General features: G+C 41.5%; 3 protein-coding genes across 5 annotated transcripts; 2 read left to right on the forward strand and 1 right to left on the reverse strand.

Annotated features, from left to right (window-relative positions):
* Positions 1 to 2,458: 2,458 nt before the first annotated feature.
* Scgalpha (sarcoglycan alpha) lies at positions 2,459 to 10,616 on the forward strand. Of its 2 annotated transcripts, XM_033465205.2 has the most exons (10): positions 2,459 to 2,598; positions 3,508 to 3,647; positions 3,790 to 3,965; positions 4,043 to 4,144; positions 6,642 to 6,819; positions 6,888 to 7,126; positions 9,203 to 9,277; positions 9,598 to 9,741; positions 9,909 to 9,977; positions 10,050 to 10,616. In XM_033465205.2, the coding sequence occupies exons 1-10, from the start codon at positions 2,466 to 2,468 to the stop codon at positions 10,072 to 10,074; spliced, it is 1,281 nt and encodes a 426-aa protein (XP_033321096.1). In that variant the 5' UTR covers positions 2,459 to 2,465; the 3' UTR covers positions 10,075 to 10,616. The 2 variants fall into 2 exon arrangements, with proteins under 2 accessions (XP_033321096.1, XP_033321103.1); XM_033465212.2 differs by lacking the exon at positions 9,203 to 9,277.
* A 296-nt stretch (positions 10,617 to 10,912) lies between these two features.
* Positions 10,913 to 15,335, forward strand: wfs1 (wolframin ER transmembrane glycoprotein wfs1). 2 transcript variants are annotated; one of them, XM_033487183.2, is made up of 6 exons: positions 10,913 to 11,200; positions 11,427 to 11,531; positions 11,614 to 11,824; positions 11,893 to 12,119; positions 12,191 to 13,395; positions 13,459 to 15,335. In XM_033487183.2, exons 1-6 carry the CDS (start codon positions 11,143 to 11,145, stop codon positions 14,242 to 14,244), a joined length of 2,592 nt encoding a protein of 863 aa, XP_033343074.2. In that variant the 5' UTR covers positions 10,913 to 11,142; the 3' UTR covers positions 14,245 to 15,335. The 2 variants fall into 2 exon arrangements, with proteins under 2 accessions (XP_033343074.2, XP_033343069.2); XM_033487178.2 differs by having other exon boundaries at positions 10,914 to 11,200; positions 11,608 to 11,824.
* Positions 14,985 to 18,759, reverse strand: LOC117230096 (vesicular integral-membrane protein VIP36). The gene is made up of 7 exons (XM_033487196.2): positions 18,510 to 18,759; positions 18,087 to 18,202; positions 17,709 to 17,906; positions 17,350 to 17,512; positions 16,713 to 16,879; positions 16,576 to 16,639; positions 14,985 to 16,498 (listed from the first exon to the last, which is right to left on the reverse strand). The coding sequence occupies exons 1-7, from the start codon at positions 18,622 to 18,624 to the stop codon at positions 16,347 to 16,349; spliced, it is 975 nt and encodes a 324-aa protein (XP_033343087.1). The 5' UTR covers positions 18,625 to 18,759; the 3' UTR covers positions 14,985 to 16,346.
* Positions 18,760 to 22,029: the final 3,270 nt, after the last annotated feature.

Here is a 22,029-nt window from a genome sequence, read left to right on the forward strand (position 1 = left end):
GAGATGTTTAAAGGCGTCCCACGACGACGTAGAAGAGGGACAGGGCGACGCGCGAGGCCTGTCACGAGCACACTGTCCACTGGCAACTGTGTCGAGAGTGCCAGCCCAGCTAGCAAGCTAGTAAGCAAGCAAGCAGGCAAGCAAGCAAAGCGAGCGAGCGGGGAATTAGGTTCCCGTGGGCGCACTGGTACTCGACACTCGACACTGGGCACTCGGCACTCCGCTGTACAGGTTCCCAGGAGATTTCCAATAGGTTCTCAAGAGGTTCCCAAGAGGTTCCCGAGAGGTTCCCGAGAGGTTCCCAAGAGACGAAGTCACCCCTGGCGATGGAAGGTCCGCGCGTTCTTAGGGAGCGATCAATCCCTGTGGCGAACTGCGGCCACGGTTCCGCGGCGTGCACCGATCGCATCAAACCTCGCACTGTGAATACGACACATTATTAACCGAATAACGCGAGGCTCGTTCGCGCGCACCAGAGAGAAAAGTTGTGCGGTGCGGTAAATATATCCCTCTATCGGGCAGAGCGAAACCACGCCTACCGCAGACGTCAATAGGCAGTGTCGGAGAGAGGAGATTCCGGGGCCCCGACCGACGCAACGCGTCCTCCACACCTCCGCCCAAAGGAATTCGACGACCGGCTTCCCAAGCTTACAACCTACTCTACTCTAAATACTCCACCGTCGAGTCCATTGTGACGAGCCTCCACGGAAGACTAAATTCGAGACAATTAATTATTCTCAAGCGTCGAACGTAGATCCTGCTGTATACTCCAACAAACCTGGAACGAGACGAATCCTTTCACAGCATCAAACAGTTTAAATCAACCGCCACAGTACAACAGCCCTTCAAGCCCATCTGGATGTCTTGATCACTAAGCGAAATATCCAATTCGTTTCAAAGATCGATTTCATTGTAAATTAGTTAAGCGCCAACTCGATTGTTCCCGAAAAAAATTGCGAAGCGGTTCGTAACAACGTTTAGTCGGATTATATTTTGGTCAAGCTTGATCGCTCGAAGAAACTGCAATTTCTTCTATTATTTTAACTCGCTTGAGCATGCCAGTTTGCAGACTGGATTCTAATCATTTCTACATCATGTAATCGTTAAAGCAGCTTTCCAGAGCGGGTCGAGAAAATGTTTGCGACGGTAAAACTAGCTGCTTCGAGGCTTCGTCTAAAGAGAAATATGTAGCCGCCGACTCGGTTAAATAGGATTTCGCGTTCCCCGCGGGCCCGTTGCTTGGCGAACCATGTAGCCCAGTTATCGGGAATTACTAAAAGCGTCACGATAATGAACAGGACGGAAGTGTTGCGCAGATAAGGGCACGTGTGCGCGTGCGACACGATGCTGTATATACGCGTCGACGGAAACCTGTAACTCAATAGCTGGAGACCACTCGAGACACACCTTGTAAAATTGCTACAAGCGAGAAGACTGCACAAGCCCGATGCGTTTGAACGATAAAATTCAAGAACAATGAGATCTAATGGTATACGCCGAGGGCAGGAAAATTCAAAGAAACCAGGCGTGCCAACCGCGGGGGCGGTTTAAATAGAGTATTTTCGGAAAAACGAGACGACGAAGTTCGTCGTCCTCTCGGCTGGTACGCTCCTGGGAAGCGTTGTCGGAAACGATGTTCCAGCTGCGCATGAGAAGGGCGAAACGCACGCGCTCTTCTGTTCCGTTTACCATTACACCTTGCATTTGTTTTTTCGGCAAGATCAAATCTGGTTCGGCGGTCGGGTACGACGACGTTGACGGTGTGCGATCGTCGTCGTGACGCCATAGAGATATCGATGATAAGCGGAGTATCGGGGAGCGACCCTTTGTGGTTTCTTGTGTGGTCGATCGCCGCGGATCCACCCTCGATCGTCTTCCGATCCAGCCAAAGACATCTGGAGTGCGGCTCGGTTTTCCGGCGTGCACTTGCGTGTATTCGCGAGTACTCGCGTGCTCCGCCCGCTGGGTGCATCGCCGCGACCGGTTTGTCTCTTGTAAACCGATATCGCGTCGGTTTCGCGCGGGTGTCGCAGTCGAAACGCGATAGATACCATAAAGCACCGTGTCAGCCGGAACGTGGAACCTAGAGAAGGTTGTCTCCGTACCGAGAACATTCTTGGTTCCCTTGTTCCTCTATCCGTGCTATCGACGAGCTATCAAATCGTTGATAAGCATTATCGACGATCCAGATCGCGGGGCCCCTTGGTCACGAAATCAAATCCGTGTCCCGCGGATAATTATGACTCGTTGTCCTAGATACTCAGTCCCTATATCTCGCATCTTGTGATCGAATCAAACTCATCAAACCGTTCGCCATCCCGTGGAACCTTGGCGAATCTGTCCCTCGGGATCGATGACCAGGATTCGCGGTTGCGCGCGATCCTGCTCGGAAACGCGAACGAAAACGCGGACGAAAACCGCACGTTCGGCTGCTGGTCGTTCATCGACACAGGGCTCGCTCCACCATGGACTCAACAATGCTCCCGATTATGGTGTTGTCTCTGTTAATGGAGTTCGCCGGCGCTGAGAACATTCTGATCACCGAGGTGTTCGTGATCCCCATCAGACCGGAGACGTTCGAGTGGAGCAACGCCGACGGTAAGACAAGAAAACGACATCGGACGAACAATGACCGTGTTGCATCGCGTGGGCGTCGCGTGCAACGGAAATAATCCGAGCACGGGGCGAGACGGGCAGCCCGGAAATAACTGGACACGCTGGCGGGTCCGAGCGGTACGCGTTTTCGATCACACCCGCTAACGCGTTCATTGTTGCACGCGACCAAGCTTGCGGGTGCAGGTCCTTCGGCACGGCAAACCCTTGAATAGCGAATCGAAGCGTACAAATTGTCCCACGAACGAACTTCCGATGTTTCGCAAGGATGTAAACATTGTAACGAGTACCCGAGGCCCGTCCGGTTGCTTACCCGAAGATTCGCCCACATGTTAGGATCAGAACTATTGTTTCATACGAGTTGTATTCTGAGACGCGTACTCAAAGAACTTTGCGAGACATGCAGTTAACAACGTAGAGCAAAAAATAACGTGCTTATGAATAATTGATGGCCACGTTATGAATGAATGTCTGCAAGAAATTCGCGCGGACAGTGAACGTGTCTCGATCGAATTGACCGCGTCGAAATCGAGCAGCGTGGACTCGCATACCAATTCCTACGGCTGTCGAGCGTTGTCTCGGCCTAACAGCTGACGATGTCACGTGTATTGATGCTTTCTACCGCGACGTCATTCGGAAATCGTAAACGACGCCCCCCCCCTCTCTCTCTCTATCTCTCGGTCTTCCGTTTCATTACGGTACGATTCCTCAAACTGTTTATGTATTGTAGATTACTGTTTCTTAGAAAAACGTGTGAAATCCTTTCGACTAAGTGACACGCGCTCTCGATTACACGGAATTCAATTAATCAGAATTTATCGTACTCGATCACCACAGATATTTCTCGATGACTAACGTAAATCCAAAATTTCGTATCTTGTTTTTTTCTTTTAGGACGAGCCGATCAATTCTCGTATCAACCTTCTTTGTTGAACGCGCCTGATCTTCCCTCCTGGATCCATTACAGGTACAGCAAGAGGGATCATCGGGGATTTTTGTATGGAGTCGCGTCCAAGGATCAGAAATACTTTCAGGTTCGATGGTCTTGAATTATTCAAATCATTGGAATTATTAGGGTCGTTAAAAGGGGCGTTAACACACTGTCAGCAGCTAATACGTTCAAAACAACGTGCTAGAAGATAAAGGATAAAAAGTTGAAAGGGAATGATCTTTCAGTTAGGGATCGTGGGCCTGAACAAGCATACGTACGAGACCAGATACAAGATCCTGGATATGAACGTGCTAGAGAAGGAGAACCTGACCAAGTACGAGGTCCATCTGAAAATCGATAATTTGAACGTGGAGGATATGTTCGATCGCAACAGGACCGTGGAGCTCCTTGATATATTTAGGTCTGTCGATAAAAAAGGCAACAGGTATAGATGCAACCTTGGGAGATCCCAGGCAGGCTAATCCCTTGTATTTATAGGAAAAAGCTGTGGAAAGAAGCCACCGATTTGTACGTAACTTTCCTCGCCTCTGCGATCGAATTGGGCGCGCGTCTACCCTTGAAACCCAGCGAAGGCGAAGGGTGAGTCCATCAGGAGCTACTAGGCCGAAAAGCGTGATTCTGGAAGTGTTATTTGTCGGGGAATTCAACTAACAAATTGCCGATTCATTTAACTGGACAACACGATTCACTTTGCGTAGCGAGCGTTCATCTCCAAGGGCGCATAGTTCCTTGGCTATCCGATACAAAGGAAAATTAAGGAAGCGTGTAAAAAGGAAGCGACTTCATAAAAAAGGGAGTTTACCCTAGGGGAAGAAATTCAGCCGATACAAAAAAAAGAAGTGGTTATCGCCGTTCCGTTAGCGAGGTTGCGGCAATCGAACGGTTCAATGAGATTCAGTGTTCTCTTCGATATACCACTGACGCATTAGTCGTTCGATCAGCGGAAAAACAACGCGAATGACGCGCGTCCCACGCATCCTCCGGCTTCTTTTTCTTTTTTTTTCCAAATCCAAGCTTCCTGCGCTGGATACTTTTCGCGATGTCACGAACGACCCGAAGTGATCCGATCCGACAGATCTTTCGATCTGCTTCGAAGAGGCGCTAGCGCGTGTATGTCATTGGCGATAGCCGTCTTTGGTAGCACTTGAAAGTTCGTTCGTATTTTCAGTTTTATTATGTAACCGTCTCGAATCTCAGGCTCGTCGAGGCTGGACGATCTACGATCTATGGGATCGGCGACGGATCCGCGGAAAACTTACCAAACGCGATAGCGATCGGCAGGGTGACCGTCGGCGTCGGTTTCCCGCCAAGTCGGGAGTCGTTCGATGTACTTATCAATGGTTCTCATCGCGGATGAGTAACGGTGTCAGCACTCGTCACGGTACCAAGCGGCGGACACCTTCATTTCCGACGAAATGACTCGTCAACGAGCAACTAATAAGTTCGTCACAGCGAACAGCAAATGTCTCGGTACCGTTGTTCGCGAATTCTCGCGATTTTCGAGCATTGTCACGCGTCGAGCACACGCGAAGCAGCAAGTTACGATCGTCGATTCGAGTTGTTTCCCATCAAATCGATTCGTCGACGAACAGCAGTTAAAATCTAAAGCGATGTCTGTTGCTCCCTTAGTCCTCCTGCGTTTCGCGGATCGTCAAGCAAGTTGGATACACTCGATTTATCAGCGTAGCAATTTCGGTGCGTACACGATGGTCGAACTGGTTCGTCAATCGATATCGCGGCGATAGTCAGACTCGCGAAATACATATATAGTTAGCGACGCGGCGCCGAGTGTCGTCGGAGAACGCGACGAAACGACGCAGATTAGTCGCGCGCGTAGCCGAATGTTGTATAATCTACACATATAAGTAAGTCGCTAACGTAAGTGCGACATTGTCAGCGCGCTCGTACAAGTCGGCCGACTGAATGGCTTCCGGCTGGCAAAACGTGTTGCTCGTTCGTTCGCTCGCTCGTTCACTTGCTCTCACATATCTCGTACTCTCAGCCGAAGACGTCACCGCTTCCCGCATTACGCGACGATGCACCTCGGTGAAAGTTTGTCATTGACATCGTTAACTGTGAACACGACGAGGAAGCGATCGTTTCGGAGCGGAATCGGACCGATACTGTCGCGTTCCCGAGAACCGGACAACGACCGTCGCCGCGAGGCAAAACGATACGCAGCTCCGATACACACGGTTCGAGAACCGATACGACCGATTAACCGATAAGATTGCTTTATCTGGCCGCTGGATTGCGTTGTAAACAAAACCGAGCACTGCCGGAGGTCTCGCAATTTAATTAGCGCTCTTCCTCGAGATTGTTTTGCACGAAGTTAACGCTGGAACGATACTGAAAGAACAGCAGGATCGATGACGGCCTGTTGTAGACCGTTGCAGCTTGTTGCTCGGTTCGGTAAACCGGAACAAGGCCCGACGTTGTCCCTCGATAACACGCGAACCCTGGCCTCGCTTTCTCGAAACGACGATGTTCTGACTCGAAATTCTAACTGTCAGAGTCTAACCAGGGTTCCGGGAATCGGTGGTTGTTATCGGAACTGCGCATCAGCGTTTCGCACATGAAACTTTCGAGGAGATTCGAGCAGTGGATGACGCAAACGAGTGCAGAGTCCCACGATGATTCTAGTGAGCAATTATCGGCGCAGCCGAGGAATCTCCAACTGCGATGAATCCGTGTACTCTTGACGCACCGGCTGATCGATCAACATAGTTGCCAAGTGAATCAATGAGACAGTCGATTGTCACACGTTAAACATAAAATCCTTCCGCTCGAGTTTTATAGCGTTGTTTACCAAGCGTCGAACGGATGGCTCACCGCGGTAGGCGGAAAACGGAAAACACGCCGCATCGGGATTACCCCTAACTTTCGACCGAGATAACGGGAAGCAGCGTGCAAGCAGGAAAGCCGTGACGCACTTTGAAATTCGAATCCTACGTGTCACGGTGCACGTAGACGGCTCCCGCAGATGTTTCTCTCGCACACCTGTCGAGTCACCTTTCTCCACCGTAGCCTCGTCGATTATACCTCTAACTTTCGGAATGCATTTTTTTTGTATTAGGGTGGTGATGAGGCTGGGCAGCTCGGTGCCGTTCTCGCAGGAGCTGAACGAACTGCAAGAGGAGGTGAAGCCCCTATGGAGGAAGCTGTCGTCCTGTCCTCGTGATTTTAAACGCACAAGTGTCGAGAGACTGTTCAGGGAATCACGATTCGCTCTGGACTGGTGTTCCTTCAGATTGGTGGGTGCTCCTTTTATCTCATTTCCAGGTATGAAAAATATGATATTTCCCTCATTCGTTCCCTTCAGGTAGAGCAAGAGCAGCAAAGCCTGCAGCACGAGAGCGCTAGACGAGGACCTAGCATGAACGTAATCGGAGCGGACGTCTTCGAGCACTCGGAGTGGCGATGGGCTAGGTCAACGAAGGCCAGCATCCCAACTAGAAGTTACTTCAAAGAGATCGCGACGACAATCTTTGTGCCTACCGCTCTGCTGCTCGTGCTAGCCGCGTTGCTCAGCACGGTATTGTGCTTGAACCACGAAAAAATGTAAGTGGCTGATCTTCTTTGGATCAGGCAACCCAGGAACGTAAATCTAAATTAAATTAAGCTGTATCTGCTCAAAGAAGAGCTCTATCGTGAAAGATGCAGGCAAAGACGGTTGCCTGCACGACGATTCGCAATTACGTTCACTGGGGCCCGTTTCGAGACCACTGACCGAAATATTTGTCATTCTGCCACCGACCACGTGCTCGGGGAGTGAATTCCGACGTTATAGCTGCGTGCAGGAACGAGCACAAGTGGTAGGGGCACTAAGAACCAGATAGAGGGGGCTACTACGACGACTGGTTTCATTCATAAACGGCCACGATATCTGGTCAAGCGGTGACGCGCGCCGTGCCGGCATGTGCGATCGAAAATACGGCATGTAAGATCGTCGCGAGCCCGCGTTCCACGATAAACGCGACAAACGCCGTAATTGCCATGCATGGACAGTTCGATCGGGGAACCGGCTAGGATCTGTAATTTACAAAGCAATCGATCACCTGTGACTGTCAGATTCAGGACACAGCTTTTTCAAAGACATTTGAAATCTCCAAGAGAACCGTCTGCTTTCAACAAGCGAGCATACAAGGATGTTTGCGCGGTTGGGATACTAAATACGGTTTACTGTACTCGCTTGAGTGTAATGATGTTTAGAAGCAGTAATAAATAAGCAATTTTTCTGACGGACGTGCACGTGTACGATGATCGCGGGTATAAATAGATAGAGGTTCGGCATTTCGCGAATCGCGCGCCTCGCCACAGTACTTGACGCACAGTGTACTTATCGTCGAGATCATTCAATGTGACGTGCGTGAACATAGTATGTAGAACCAGCAAGGTGAAATTAACGTTCGCTGGAATTTTTCTTTAATAAATAACTCGTCGACGACGCGCCGAGACATCGTGTGTGGGTGTGGGTGTGATTTGTATTGTAGGACGCGACGGCCAATCGAGCTTTGCCAAGAGCAAATCGGAGTGCTCGCCGTCAACTTAATCCGCGTTAATTATTCGCACCGCGCTAACAGAGTCCAATAACGCCACTACGTTGTATACCGATCTGACAGACAGGAGCCAGCGTTGCGAACACGCTGACATTGTCTATTTATAAGCAGGCGAGCCTGACGATAGCGTCACCGATTACTCGCGCCTGTTGCCGCAATTAGTTTCAACCTTTTACCAGCAACGTTTACGATTTCAGAAATTGCGAGGCGCGGTCGTGACATTCGATGGAGCGAACGTATTCATGGCGGCAGTGTTGGAGGCATAGAGCGGGTTAAACGAAGGCGTAGAAGGCCATGGGAACGATAAACTTCCGGCTTCGTTCTGCGCTGCGTTAATCGAGCATGTATCCGTGCACACCTCGATTCGGGCGCAAGTTTCATTTACAATTACCCGCATAAAGCCGGTGGTACCCTTGTGTAGGCAACCGAATATACATTTGGGAAGTTACGCAAAAAGTTTCTCCACGGTCTTGCCAAGGTATCGCGAAATTACTTCGCATTATTATCCTCTTCACGTTGCTACAGCGATAACCAATTCTTCGCGTGAAACTTTTTCTAAAAAATCCTGTATGTTAGAGCTGAACGCTTGTTGATACATCTGGTTGCCTGCTCGTAAGGGGTTGACTGTAGTTGAAGCTAAAGTAGTGCCGCAAAGGGACCGATTCGAGTTAAAAAATCAAATCTGATCGTGAAAGCGAATATTTTATAACGAATATCGTGAGATAATATTTTTTTATTTCGTTCGAACGTGACCCGCGTGCGAAATACGCGATACGGAGTTACCTTGCTTTTCAAGGGTGCAGCGGCTCGTGATCTACAGTATCTATACACACGCGATCAAGGTAATTGCCATTGGGCCGCAGATAATGCGGGTTACGCGAAAAAAAGCCGTCAGGAATAGGACGTTCGCATGCACGTCACTAGATATGACTCACAGAAGAAAAAGTGTGAATGATAACGCGCTACTGGAATTCATTTGAATGATCGAACTTGGTTCGCGGAACGGTTCAAAAACGGTTCCGCCCTGTTTGATTCATTAAACGCCGACAAGAGCAACAATGTATTTTGCCTTCCGTAGGGACGATCCTGAATCTGAGGAATACTTCGACCAGTTGTTTAACGTTTGCCTCGGCGAAAGGCGGAGAACAGCCAGGTACACGCGATCCAAAGCCATTAACTCGTGTATACTAATTACTTTGACGATTCCTCTCTAACGCACATGAGATACTACTAATCATTCGCATACGTAAGAACTTTAATGATCGTAGTTTCATGATACGATTCGTGCTCCGGTTGCGGTTTCTATAATATATTACTGGACTGATGTTTTTGCTTAAACGGGACCAACTCCCATCGACCACAAAACTTGCTAATTATCTTGGTAGTATGCTCGAAAGTGATCCACTCGGAGTTTTGCCTTACGCTTCAGCTAATCCAGGGATCGATTAAGCTCCGTTTCTGTTGGTTCTACAGAGGGGAGGAGAGGGAAATCAGATCCGAAGGAATTGGCAGCAACAACATACAAATGGTCCAGTACGCTGCCACCGAAAGAGGAACTTTGAAGTCTCTCGCAGTCCAACCGTCCAGTCCCAACGACTCTTTGATGAGAAGCCCTAGGTAGGCACCTTGAAACGCACTGTATACCCTCGGTAAGCAGCAAGGTCAATCCAGGATCGATTTGTTATAGATCATTGGATTCATCTTGTCCTTGGCTATTGCATTGTCATAATAAAAATATAAAGTCTCATTTGAAATTACTGGCTGCTTAAAGAGTGTTCTTTCAGGATCTCCAACGAACGGTGCAACCCGTACATTCGACCAAATCCGCCGCCCTACACAGGTCCAAGCAATTTGTAAGTTTAATGTTGTATGGGTTTTCCGATCGTTTTATTAATTATCATTCATGTGATCTGTTTGTCCATCAGAACTGGAATTCGAGCAGATTTCTGACTACACGAGGAGCCAGCCAAGACGTGGTTTTGTTGAGCGAAAAAGTTAGCTCCGCTATCTATCCGCTGCGAATCGCAAAATTGTCAAAACTGGCTCCGCATTGTTCGTTAACACTTCAAGATTACTAATCTTTGGTAATTGATTAGTTCTGACAACTGTAAAAAACGATGCTTAACGTTACGTAGTGCTGCAAATAGCCCTTTTTATACTATGACCTGTGTCGAAACAGTGGCGACGGTTATTACCGCGTAGGTATAATGCAACTTATTCACAACGAAAATACGTACGTGTTGTTTAGTGGTTTTCTCGAAGGTATGTAAGGATGTAGCGTGACGTCTCTGTTCCTTTCTGTAGTTATTTCTTAATTACGACATACCAAAGTACATACGAATCGCAGAAATTACGAATGCACGTTGATTATACGTAATGATAGTATCGACATATTTATGTGCAATAATACGCGATAAACGATACCTACACATCTGTAAATTACATAATTGTGTACAATTACCTAACTTTTAATAAATTAAAACAAATTGTAACTTGTTTTCACTTGCATAATGTCGCTATTCATCTTTGATAATATTTGTTACCTTCTTTATTCGTTACTTGTCGAAATGTTTCTACTTTCTATTTTTTTTTATTTAATTATTATTTGGCCCCTATTTATAATTATCGTTCGCTGTTATTATTAGATTATAAATTGATTTTCATATACGCGACATTTGCTAGAAGATTATTATTATTAAGACTGTCGAATAAAAATTTTGAAACGGTGTGAAGCAATATCATAAATTTTCAATAAATTCCTCTTAGAATCATCTGGTGCATCTTGCCTTGATGGTTCCCCTCAAGCTTAAACATCAAGTACCTAACCTGTTTATAGTTACGCGTGCGCTTTGCACGAACCATGCTTGAATACGGCGATTTTTTAACGGTAGCACCGTTGAGCGATCTTGAACTTGTATTGGGGTAGAAGTTTTCTATGGTGGATGATTAATTTGTGCGACAGGGCTGATAAGATAAGTGTCGGTCCGGTTCAACGGTTCTTGCAAATTTTCCGAAATCATGGCTGGAATTGTACCATTGTCTAGCAGATCTGGTCGAAAACAATGGACACTCCACGGTAACATAACAACAATGTTCACTTTTGTATTTTTCTGCCATTCAGTTCTCTTTATTGTTGGTCACGACAAAATCATAATATCGCGACGACAGACGACGGGTATTTAAAATGAATTTTCAAATGCTAATTGCGAACGAAATGTCAGTCATCTGTTACGCTATTCCATGAAAATGAATGCTCGACAACTGACAGATCGAAAAGGATTTCATAACATTGACCATTTCAGATGGACCACAAGGATCTCTCAGAAGATTGCGATCGCAACTCGCCGAAGACGGTTGTCCGGAATCCCAAGTTGTTTTAGCTAAGCAACTATTAGAAGAAAGATGTGGTAAAATGAAAATTTTCATCTGTATTTAAGTGTATATTTTCTTGAAAGATTTGTAAATGTGTCTACACATGTTCAGATCTAGATGTTGATAAGGAGGAGAATGCAAAGTTGGGTGTATATTGGCTTACAAAAGCTTCGGAACAGGGTAATTTGGAAGCAACAGATATCCTCAGGAAATGCTTAGCATCTGGCCGTGGCATTACCGAACACAATTATTATGATGTAAAGAACTGTCTAGATATGACTCAAGATGAGAAACTGGCCAGGAGAGCAGCAAGAGAAATGTTTACTAGGTAGAAGAAATTAAATTTTTTTAATGGATGATCTAAAATACATTTTTAATGTCATGGTTATTTTATAGTCTTTCGAACGGAGAAGATTTTATTACGACAGAGCAGTTGCAAAGACGAATGAGAGATTTAGCATCAAATTTAACCAGTACTGCTAGTTGTTCTCGTTTGAATAACATGCCACAGAATAACACACAGAAGGATGTAAATGATGTTTCCACTGACAACTTCTTCAAAAGTGAGCCATCAGAAGACTCTGTACCTAAAAAAGAAGAAGAAAAGGAGAATGATGTTCATGGTAGGGAAAGATTTCATAACTAGCATACTTTATATTCGCTAAAAACTATTCAATTACTTGCTTTTTCACAGATTGGATAAATTGCCAAGGAGAGAAGATTACAGAAGCAGCTCTAGTTTCTGCTGCTGCCAGTTATGCTAGGGGGATGCTTCCCATAGTTTCGCATGCTCTCTGCATGGTAGACACGTCGCAAATGGCATTGGACACCATACCACTGCTCCAAAGACCTTTGATACATCCTCTTGCATCTTTGAAGCGACTCTACATTTGGTTGATAGAAACATTAGGGCAAAGAGGCATGTCGATCAGAAAGTTTCTCTTCACATCAAACGTTCATGTGTTATTGTTACTTTTATTGTATTCATTGGTTGGTACAGAGAGCCTGATCCTTTTTATACCGATGGCGCTATACTATCTGTCTTTTATCGTGATGGTTATAGCCACTTTCCAAATGTTACAACGAAAACGTGAATTCAATCAGTTTCGTGTTTGGTCAGGTTTATTTCTCAGTTACTCAGGGGGTAACCTGAATCCCGAAGAAGCAGAGTATCAACACTGCTGTAACAATTTGAAACCTTACGCTCACTTCTTTCTCGCGTTGCTTCTAAATCTAATGATTTATCCTATTATCGCACACCAATGGACGCCTCAGTCAGAGTTCACAATTATAGCGGTTGCATTAACATTGGTGACTCTGTTGAACTTCATGTGGAAGGACTCATCGAAATTTCCAGATTTCTTAGCACTGTTTAGTTTTAGTGTTCACGTTCTAGCTAAATATCCATACGAAACTGATATCGTAGTTGCCCAAGGATGGAGATTCCTGGATATTAGAGTACCTACATTCGCCTCTTATGTTGTGGGCAATGGTATCGAGTTTTGCTTGAATTTTCGTGCCGTTTTCTATCTCTTGATCCCAGCAGTTTTCGCAAAAATGGCCGCTCAGGACAACTGGCGGGGCACTTATCAGACTTTGATACCTCATTGTGTGACACTCAGCTGGTGGCAGATAGCGATTTTCAGTTCTCAAGGTGCAACCTGGTATGGATTAATTAGAGGTGCTCTTGCGCTGGTTGGCATGGTCCTTTTCCTACCATTGGCAGGTTTAGCATCCATTATTTTGCCAATAGTGGCCGCTGCTAAATATTTATCTGAGAGTGATATAGCCATGAGGATAACAGTAACTGCTTTGCTCGGAGGAATGCCATTTTTCGCCTCTTGGTATTTAAGGAGAGCTAGAACCCCTAGGTTTAACTGGATCATTACGGTTGTCCAGGTAAATATTGTCTTCATCAAAAAGTACTTGATTTTCCAAGCTCTAACTATTTGATTATTGCAGCTATTTCTGGGCATTGGTGCCGGTATGTTCCTGTGCTGGCCGGTGATCATGGAATATAAGCAGGAACCAGACAGATTCAAGGTGATTTCAACACTCTCATGGGAACAGTATCAGAATTACTGTCACCAGCCTGCCTGGGAGGAATTATCATCCAAAGCCCAAGTACAGATCCAGTGTGCCGATATGGAAGGAATAGTGGTTTCGTGGGAAGGCTATGTGACCAATATTAAATTAAGAACGTTGAAGAATAACGTGGCGACGGTCTTCGACAAATTACCCGACAGTATTAGGGACACGATCGGTTGTATCTACGGTGAACCATATTCAAATAATTGCGACTTGATTGACCAGCCGCGACAAAAGAATTGTAGACAGATTGCAAACATTCAGAGGCGGAAAAACAAATGCCATTTTCCTGCTTGGAATCGGTACGAGTTTGAAATCTCTGTGAAGATGAAAAGCGGTATGTGGGGAAACAACGCGGAGGTTCTGCTCATAGCCGACCATTCGTTCACGAATTTTAGCCTCAACATTTATCCAGGGGACAAAATTTGGTTCTCTGGTACCCTGCTGAATTATGGTTTGGAGGAAGAATCCCTGCTGGGTGGTGCAGAACCACATGTTCAATTGGAAGAGATCGGTTGTCTCGCGTGTCACTCTATCGATTTGAAGTCTTACAAACGCTATAAGTATCACATAACGTTCAGTTCGATTTTAAGCGACCTTTGTCTAAGTATAAAAACTGTTTTAAACTTTTTGTTTAACCCCATCGTGATGTTCAAGTAACCGTGCGCTGTATGGTCGTGTAATCTGATGTACACGTAGGGCGTATCGAATCGCAACGTTTATTATTATTATAATTGTTTACTGGAGATCTTTGAACGTGTATCTACAAACATATTAAGACAAATGTGTCGAATTCTCCTTACTATAACGATTTTCGTGTATTACAGTTTCTTTCTTTTTATAGTAAAGTTGTTATACAATTTATTCTAGTTGAATTGAAGTTATTGTTGTTTAGATAACTGATATAGATTAAATGAGAAAACTTTTTTAACCGATATATGTATAGAATAATACAAGCATATTTTGATGTTACCAACGCCTCAGGCATTAGAAGACTCAATCGAGAACACAGAAAATGTCTATGTCACAGAGTGTACACTTGTATGCATACGTAAGTATGTATATTTTAAGAATGACATATTTTCGTAAGCATTACTGCCAGTTATAGAGACAGGTGTGCTTAATATTTTTCTATTCCGTATACGGAAAATTCAAAAGGATGGAACCTCTGGTAATCTTATTTTAACACAACAGTTATACATAGTTTTTGTAATGACAAAATTTTGAAGACATCATCCACATCTGAAAAATTCGATTTGCATTTTTAAACCAGTGTCTACAACGAATGTGATGCGAGTATCTATATATTATTGATATTAATTTTCTTAGAAGTTAACGTTGCATCTTTGAAACATTCTTGTAGGTCTATTAAACTCGATGGATTATTGAGAAAATTGTAATTTAGTTGTTGAACTATCTTTACTCGTGTAAATGTCATGGATATTACATGTATTTGAAGCATAGGAAAGATATATGTACATGTATGTTACGTAGGAGTTACAAGTTATTGTTAAATCGATGTCAAATGTCTAGACTATGAAAACATAAACAATTAAAGAAGGTTTCGTAAACTGTCCAGAGTTATCGACGACAGTTACTTTCATGTCATATCAGGACAATAGTGACAAAAATAAAAAAAAGAATAAAAAAAAGAGTATAGTCGACACAGAAGACAAATATAGACGTGCCTTGATGTTTTCTGTTCGATTAAATGATTTTATTATTTATAATAAAATATATTTTAAAAAGTATGATCATTGTTAGATTGAATGATTCATTGAGATGAACTGGCTCACGATTTCACATGAAATGTGTTATTCGTATACATTTTCTTCTGATTTTTTTTTTACATAAAATTGTTTATGTTTTACCAAGAAATTTAATTTTTATTATACAATTTAATATACTTTTATTTCGTATTTGGCAACAGATGATGTACATTGTTTTCACGGATGATAACATTATGTTCTTTTCTTTCTTTTTAACAAAACAATCGTTTATTCAGAGATTTTGGTTCCCTTTATTCTTGGTTTTTGTATAAAAAAAGGGTTGCGCAGTATGAAATCACTCTGCAACCATTTCATACCAACAGTTTTGTTTGTTTATGTACAAATATAAAATCTACATCAATAAAGTCTTTTCGATCATGTCAAGTGCGACCTCATAGAAATCCATTGTTCCTAAAAAGGAGCTCGTTTCTCTGACTGGGTCCCCTACCCATGTGTGTGATGTCTTATTAAAAAATCTTGCAAGTTCCAGACTCACTGCGAATAAATTATCATATCCCTTAATTCAAACTGATTACATAAAAAATCATCGATGCTTCGGTTTCTAAGTGTTAAAGAATGCAATAATGTACATTGTACTGAACTTAGAGCTATGGGATTAACTGCAGCAATCTAAGAGGACAAAAACTTTGGCAAAGGAACTGTGTGCACTACACGTATTAACATTATTAGGACCAGAATAGCAATAGCATAATTCGACACGCCGTACAACTGCTGCAACAATTTACACGTTATTTTAATTATTGTTTAATCGGTTTTTGCTATGTATACTTCCTGTACGAATCTCCTTCGAGAATGACGTTTTCGGAAATGGGACTAATGGCTAATACAGTAACCGTCGTTCTTCTTTACACTAATATCCAAATGAACAGTCTTATGAACACTTTACAACGACACTTTATCTCATTAGAATGAACATTCGATATAAACGAGAAATTTGAAAATGGAATAGTTCGTCGGTTCTCGCCAAGCGACTTAATAAAACCGTTTCCTACTATTCTCTTGATGCTTTTGATACCACATGATGCCTATCACGATACAAGCGATTATCGCAAGTGCACTGATGAGCATTAACAGGAAAAACATTATTCTACTTAACGTAGATTGCTTTGGATCGTCTATGTGCTCTGCAACAAGAAACAGTTTTCTTAACGAGTAAGAACATTATTTTAAAGCAATCATTATCCATTACTTATTGCATTACCTCGTGGAGCTTCGTAAAACGCGGCCGAAGGCAATATGTTGGATCTATCTTCCTGATCTTTTGGCTAAAAGTAGATACATATTATTGATAGCAATCGTGCACAGAAAGTTTTCATAATACACAGAGATAATGCTTACGTCATCTGGTAGATCTAACTCAAACAGACGAATCGATAATAGATCATGATTGTCGGATAAATCTCCTGTAGTCGCCGAAATTCCAAAATAGTAGCCAGTAGGAAGCTTTATTTCTTTTACAGAGAAACATTCCTTCCATGCAGCTTTGTTCACAAAGTCCGTGGATACTAAATAAAAAAGTCTTTTAGAGTATATCTTATACATGTTTAAAACCATGTGCATACTATGTTATTAAAACTATTCTTAAAACTATTGATTTCATGCTACATTAAATAAATTAGATGATTTCTTTCACATGTTTATGAGGTAGCATGCAAACTTGATATTAAAAATCTAATGCAGAGAATAAGTAATGCACAAAGACTGAAGATGTACCCCGCTCACTGAAGTTGAGGCACACCATGTTGTAAGTCTGGAGGCCTCAGGAAACGACCTTACTATAATATTAATTTGTACAACAGCGCATAAATTCGGCTGGTTGCTCATATATACATGTTTGAACACCCTTGCAATTACTTTGAACAATGAACATCAACAAAATTTTCAAGTACTTTTAAGTTTCCACATGTTAGAATATTGCAACAACAGATTTCTCATGCTCTGAACTTTACTATATCCTGTGATCATGATGACTTACCAGTTAATGTATCTCTTTCGTATCTAATAGCAATGTGTGTATCATGTTCTAAGTTTCTGAATTTTGCTTCACAGCCAGCAAGTTGAGTGTGAGTTCCATCACGGTCGTGATCATAATGCAAGGAACCATTGTTAACCATGGCAGAAATGTATGGATGCTGGTGCTAAAATATTCAACAAATTCAATATATGTAACTATTATCATTCATTACATATTCCTATTATCATTCTATATGTTCATTGCAAGTTAATTAAATAATATTGTACTTTAATTACATTCTCCTTGAATTAGATAGTAATTCAATCATATTGTAGTTGAATTACATGGTAAGTATATGATATATATAGTATATAACATACATTATGTGGGCCATTATGATTGCTATACGTGTCCAAAATGATAGCCAATCCTTGGAAATAATCCTGATTTCCAAATACTGGACCAGACTGCATCCTATCTTTAGCATACCAAATGACAAAACCATCTCCGAACAGATCTCTTCCTTTTCCATGAACTTTGAAGTGGATTTGGAACTCCCAATTCCTTACATGGCAAGGCTAGACAATAATGACACAAAGACAATTAGCTATCACCTACTACAATTCTAGCCTTTGTCTTTATAAAACCAGTTATTCGCTTCCTTGATAATCTGAATTATACAAACATGACACCCTAATCTATGAAACTTGCCCTATGACTAATTAAACAAACATGATGACAAAGAATTTATAACTTACAACAGAATTCCATATGGCACCTTGTTTACTTTGGAGATCTGGAGTTAATCTAATATAATTATTTGTGACCATTGTGCTACCAGAAAAATCCCAATAAGGTATTGTCATTCCAGAACCTAAACATAAATACATAATTTTTCACATATTCGTGGAAGAATGCGTTATGTTTTCTACAAGATTTAATAAGTTGGTAAAATTGCTTTAACTTAGTTGTAATCGAATCATTACTCATAAGAAGAACAGTAAAAAAACTTTTATTATTTATAAAAATAACCTTAAATTTTTATTCATTTATAAGAAGTTTTGAATTGTAATTGTAAAACATGACTTGCATATATTGAATTTAAATTAGAGGACATTACACGTCACTGAGTTTTACGTTGTAAAACGTAATTTCCGTAAAACGATACAAAATTTACAAACCTTGATACGGTCTGATCAAAGAATGCTCTCGTTTCATGTAGTCTTTTGTATTCCATTCTGCAGTGGCTAGCTGCCAAAGGCTTGCAACAAATAAAAAACACGATATCACATTCATTTTAAGTATTTTACGTCTATGCTAAATAACTTTGAATATCAAATCTACAACTCCAGCCACCGAGAGGATTAGAACTCGTAAGTCGTAATCCACTGAAGCCACTACCAGAATTACAATTCTGTTATTCGCAGAACCAAGCTAAGTTAGTCACCGAACACGCAATCCAACCAACATAAAAATACAAATATTCCGTGGTGGCGTGCTAGGAACCTTAATTATTGTATTAATGTATTAGAATAATTATCCATTAATATTCTATTATATAACATTATTATGCTGTACTTAATAAATGTCATACATTATACTTTAACATTTATTTTTTTAATTTTTGTCTTCAACTGTGTATGTAACACATAAATGATTTTTAAAAGTAATTTTTGAGCGTGAGTGGCGCCATCTACTGTAGCGAGTTCATGAACTAATTTTCTCTATTCAATTCCAATCCCAATTCCAAGCTCTTTATTTAAAGTGGTAGGACACATATTCTGTTTACACTGTTTTCCGTTTACCTTTCTCATGATTACAAAAAATCAACTTATCTACTAAAAACAAAACGAAACTTTTCTTCTTATTTTATAAAATAACACACATACGCGTATACACTTTTTCTTAAGTTCTCTTGTAACCTCAGTATCAGTCTTTTACCCGTATTTTTTATCTATTCTAGCCTTCCGGGTGTCTATCCAGGACCATACCTTCATCCCTTTTTTTGATTAGTGAAACATTTATCACTCCCCATTATTCTTTCTATTAGCGTCGCGACGAAATAATCGCGTTCCTGCGCTATGCACCATCCACCCGCCTCGAATGCGCCTCTGTCCAGGAGCGCTAGGTTATCTTTAAAAAATAGCGTCGCGAGGATTCTTTTACGCGTTGTCTTAGCATCGCGAAAATTTCGAACGCATTGCGTTAGATTTGTGAAATAAATGCCGCACTGCGAATAGCCGTTTCAAGGATCGCCTGCATCATCGCACAATTGTCATCAATTCCCTTTAGCGTTGCGTGGAAACAGATCAAAGTGCACGAGAGTTTTCAACTTCGAATCGAACACATTAACATCATCGAGATTATCAATGTACTGCTCGTGTTGCTATTGAGGAATTGAACTCTAAATCTTATAGGTTAGCGATAGGTATCGAAAAATAAGTTCGCGTTTCTTTACCTCTTTGTCTTCAATTTTCTCTCTCCATGCAAAATATAATTGTAATTCTTCTGTTCAGCATCGTAATGATATTGTTCGATGAAATTAGAATTGAATTACAATGATAAAAGTATGTAGGGAGAATAATCCACTGTAAATTCAACGGTCCCTCGCGTTTCCATTTAGTGCTGCGCAGACAAAAATGAAAGTTCCCATTCTGAAATTTTCCATTCTGAATGAAATAAATTGGCGTCGCGATAAGGAGTGCACTACTCGTGTTTGCTCTTAAACAACAATGTCTATTTCTTAAAATAGTGCTGCATAAGTATAGTTCACTCGTGCGTTTGTTTGGAATACATATCGAGTGAACCACCATTTATCGAATGTATCTTTTCTGTTTTATTTTTGTTTAGATGTCATTTCAAGCTTAACATTAAATCTATCATCGCCGGTTAAAATTTCATAGGAAATGATGGAATAAATTTCTTAATTCAATTACGCATTATACTAAAAATTGTGGAAAGTCTAAATAAATTCAATCTTACTGTTCTTGCAGGGCAACATACATTCATAATTTTTAATGCTCGGTAGGTTTTTTTAGCTTTTTACAAATTTTATTTATAACTATTACTTGATTGTGTTGTTGTAATTGGGATGTGGTGATATGTGTAATTTATGTTGCACTTCGTATGACCTCAGCTTTTATATCGAGCATGTTAGAAAGATACAGCTTGAAATAGTATGTATACGTAATTTTACTTTTTCGAAAATTCGTATTCGTATTTGTGATCGATGATGGTATACTGTAGGAGAATCATAATCGTTTGGGCTTTGGAAAGATTTAGGTTTTCATCGAGGAATATCATCGTACGAAGATGTCTTATCTACCGCTGAATGCGTAATTTTAATACTTTAAGCGTTAAGTCGCGTAATTAAACGTATGAGAGTAATGTAAGATAGTTCTACATAATTTAAGTTGAAAATAATTTGTTGACATGTGGTTTGTTATTAAGGCGTTAGTTATTAAGTAAAACTTGTGAGTAACGAAGCTATAACGAATTCGTTTTGACTCCCTTTCGGGTCTCCAGTCACAGCAACCTCCACGCGGTGGACATCGAGCTAGTGATTGTGAAGCAAGGCTAGGGAAAAATAAATTTCTTAAATAGTAAATAGACTATAAATATTTTTATCTTCTCATGTAATATATAATTTTGCAAATAAACTTTTTTTCAAATAGTAGGAAATAGCATATCGAAATAGCATTTCAAATATATGTATTTAACTATGTAAATATCCATATGTAACTAATATTTCAAAAAAAATTTACTTGCCAAATTCTGTATGGGAAGATAAAGATTTATTATTTATTATATATATTTTTCCTCAGCCCTGCTGTGAAGCAAACGGTTCAAATGCGAATGACGATGTAAAATTATATTCCTCTACTTCGCAAATGAGGTTTTGATATTTATAAAATAATATTTTGTTATAATTATAGATATGTGATATCGGTTGTGTAATCTTTTCTGAAGTTTCAGATACAAACTTCGCCTCGATGATTGGACGAGCTGGAAAGTCTCGAAAGTTATCGGATGGCAATGTCACAGACAAACAATGCTATTTTTGCAATGTTAACACTGTAAAGCTTATAAAATTAACGTTGTAAATACCCATTTGCAAAAAAATGTATAAAACTATTGTTATATGTGTATCATCACTAATTATATAATTAGTAGAAATAATTACTCAACTGTCCATAAAAATAATTACACTTTATATCCTATTTATGTAGTACAGCAATCTCTCAATTCAAAAACTATATCCGGAGGCAACAAGATTCTTGAATTGAAACAATGCAGCGAATTGCTGTGCTCTGATTGGCTGTCGATTCACAGCTGAATAGTGCTGCTCTCATAGTCAATGACAAAGAAAGGAAATAGCGAGTGAGCAAGATAATACGACATTAGCACAACCACATGCGAAACGAGTTACACCACACCAATGTAGTTTGTCTCACTTTATCGTGCTTGTGGTCTTACTCTTTTTGTGCATCCGTACGCCCGGCGCTCCATCTGAAACACGCGGCGCGATATTCGACTTATATTTTTTGTCTCGTAGCATTCTCCACCACATTTCCAGCGAATTTGCGAACAATGCTCAATGTTTCAAATGTATTTAATTGACCTGAATATTAGCGCGGGAGAATGAATGAATGTAATCCGCATGAATAAATGTGGTTATGGAGATTTTAATTATATTAATTA

Source organism: Megalopta genalis, chromosome 17 (assembly GCF_051020955.1).
Source record: "Megalopta genalis isolate 19385.01 chromosome 17, iyMegGena1_principal, whole genome shotgun sequence".
In the NCBI taxonomy this organism is placed as follows: domain Eukaryota; kingdom Metazoa; phylum Arthropoda; class Insecta; order Hymenoptera; family Halictidae; genus Megalopta; species Megalopta genalis.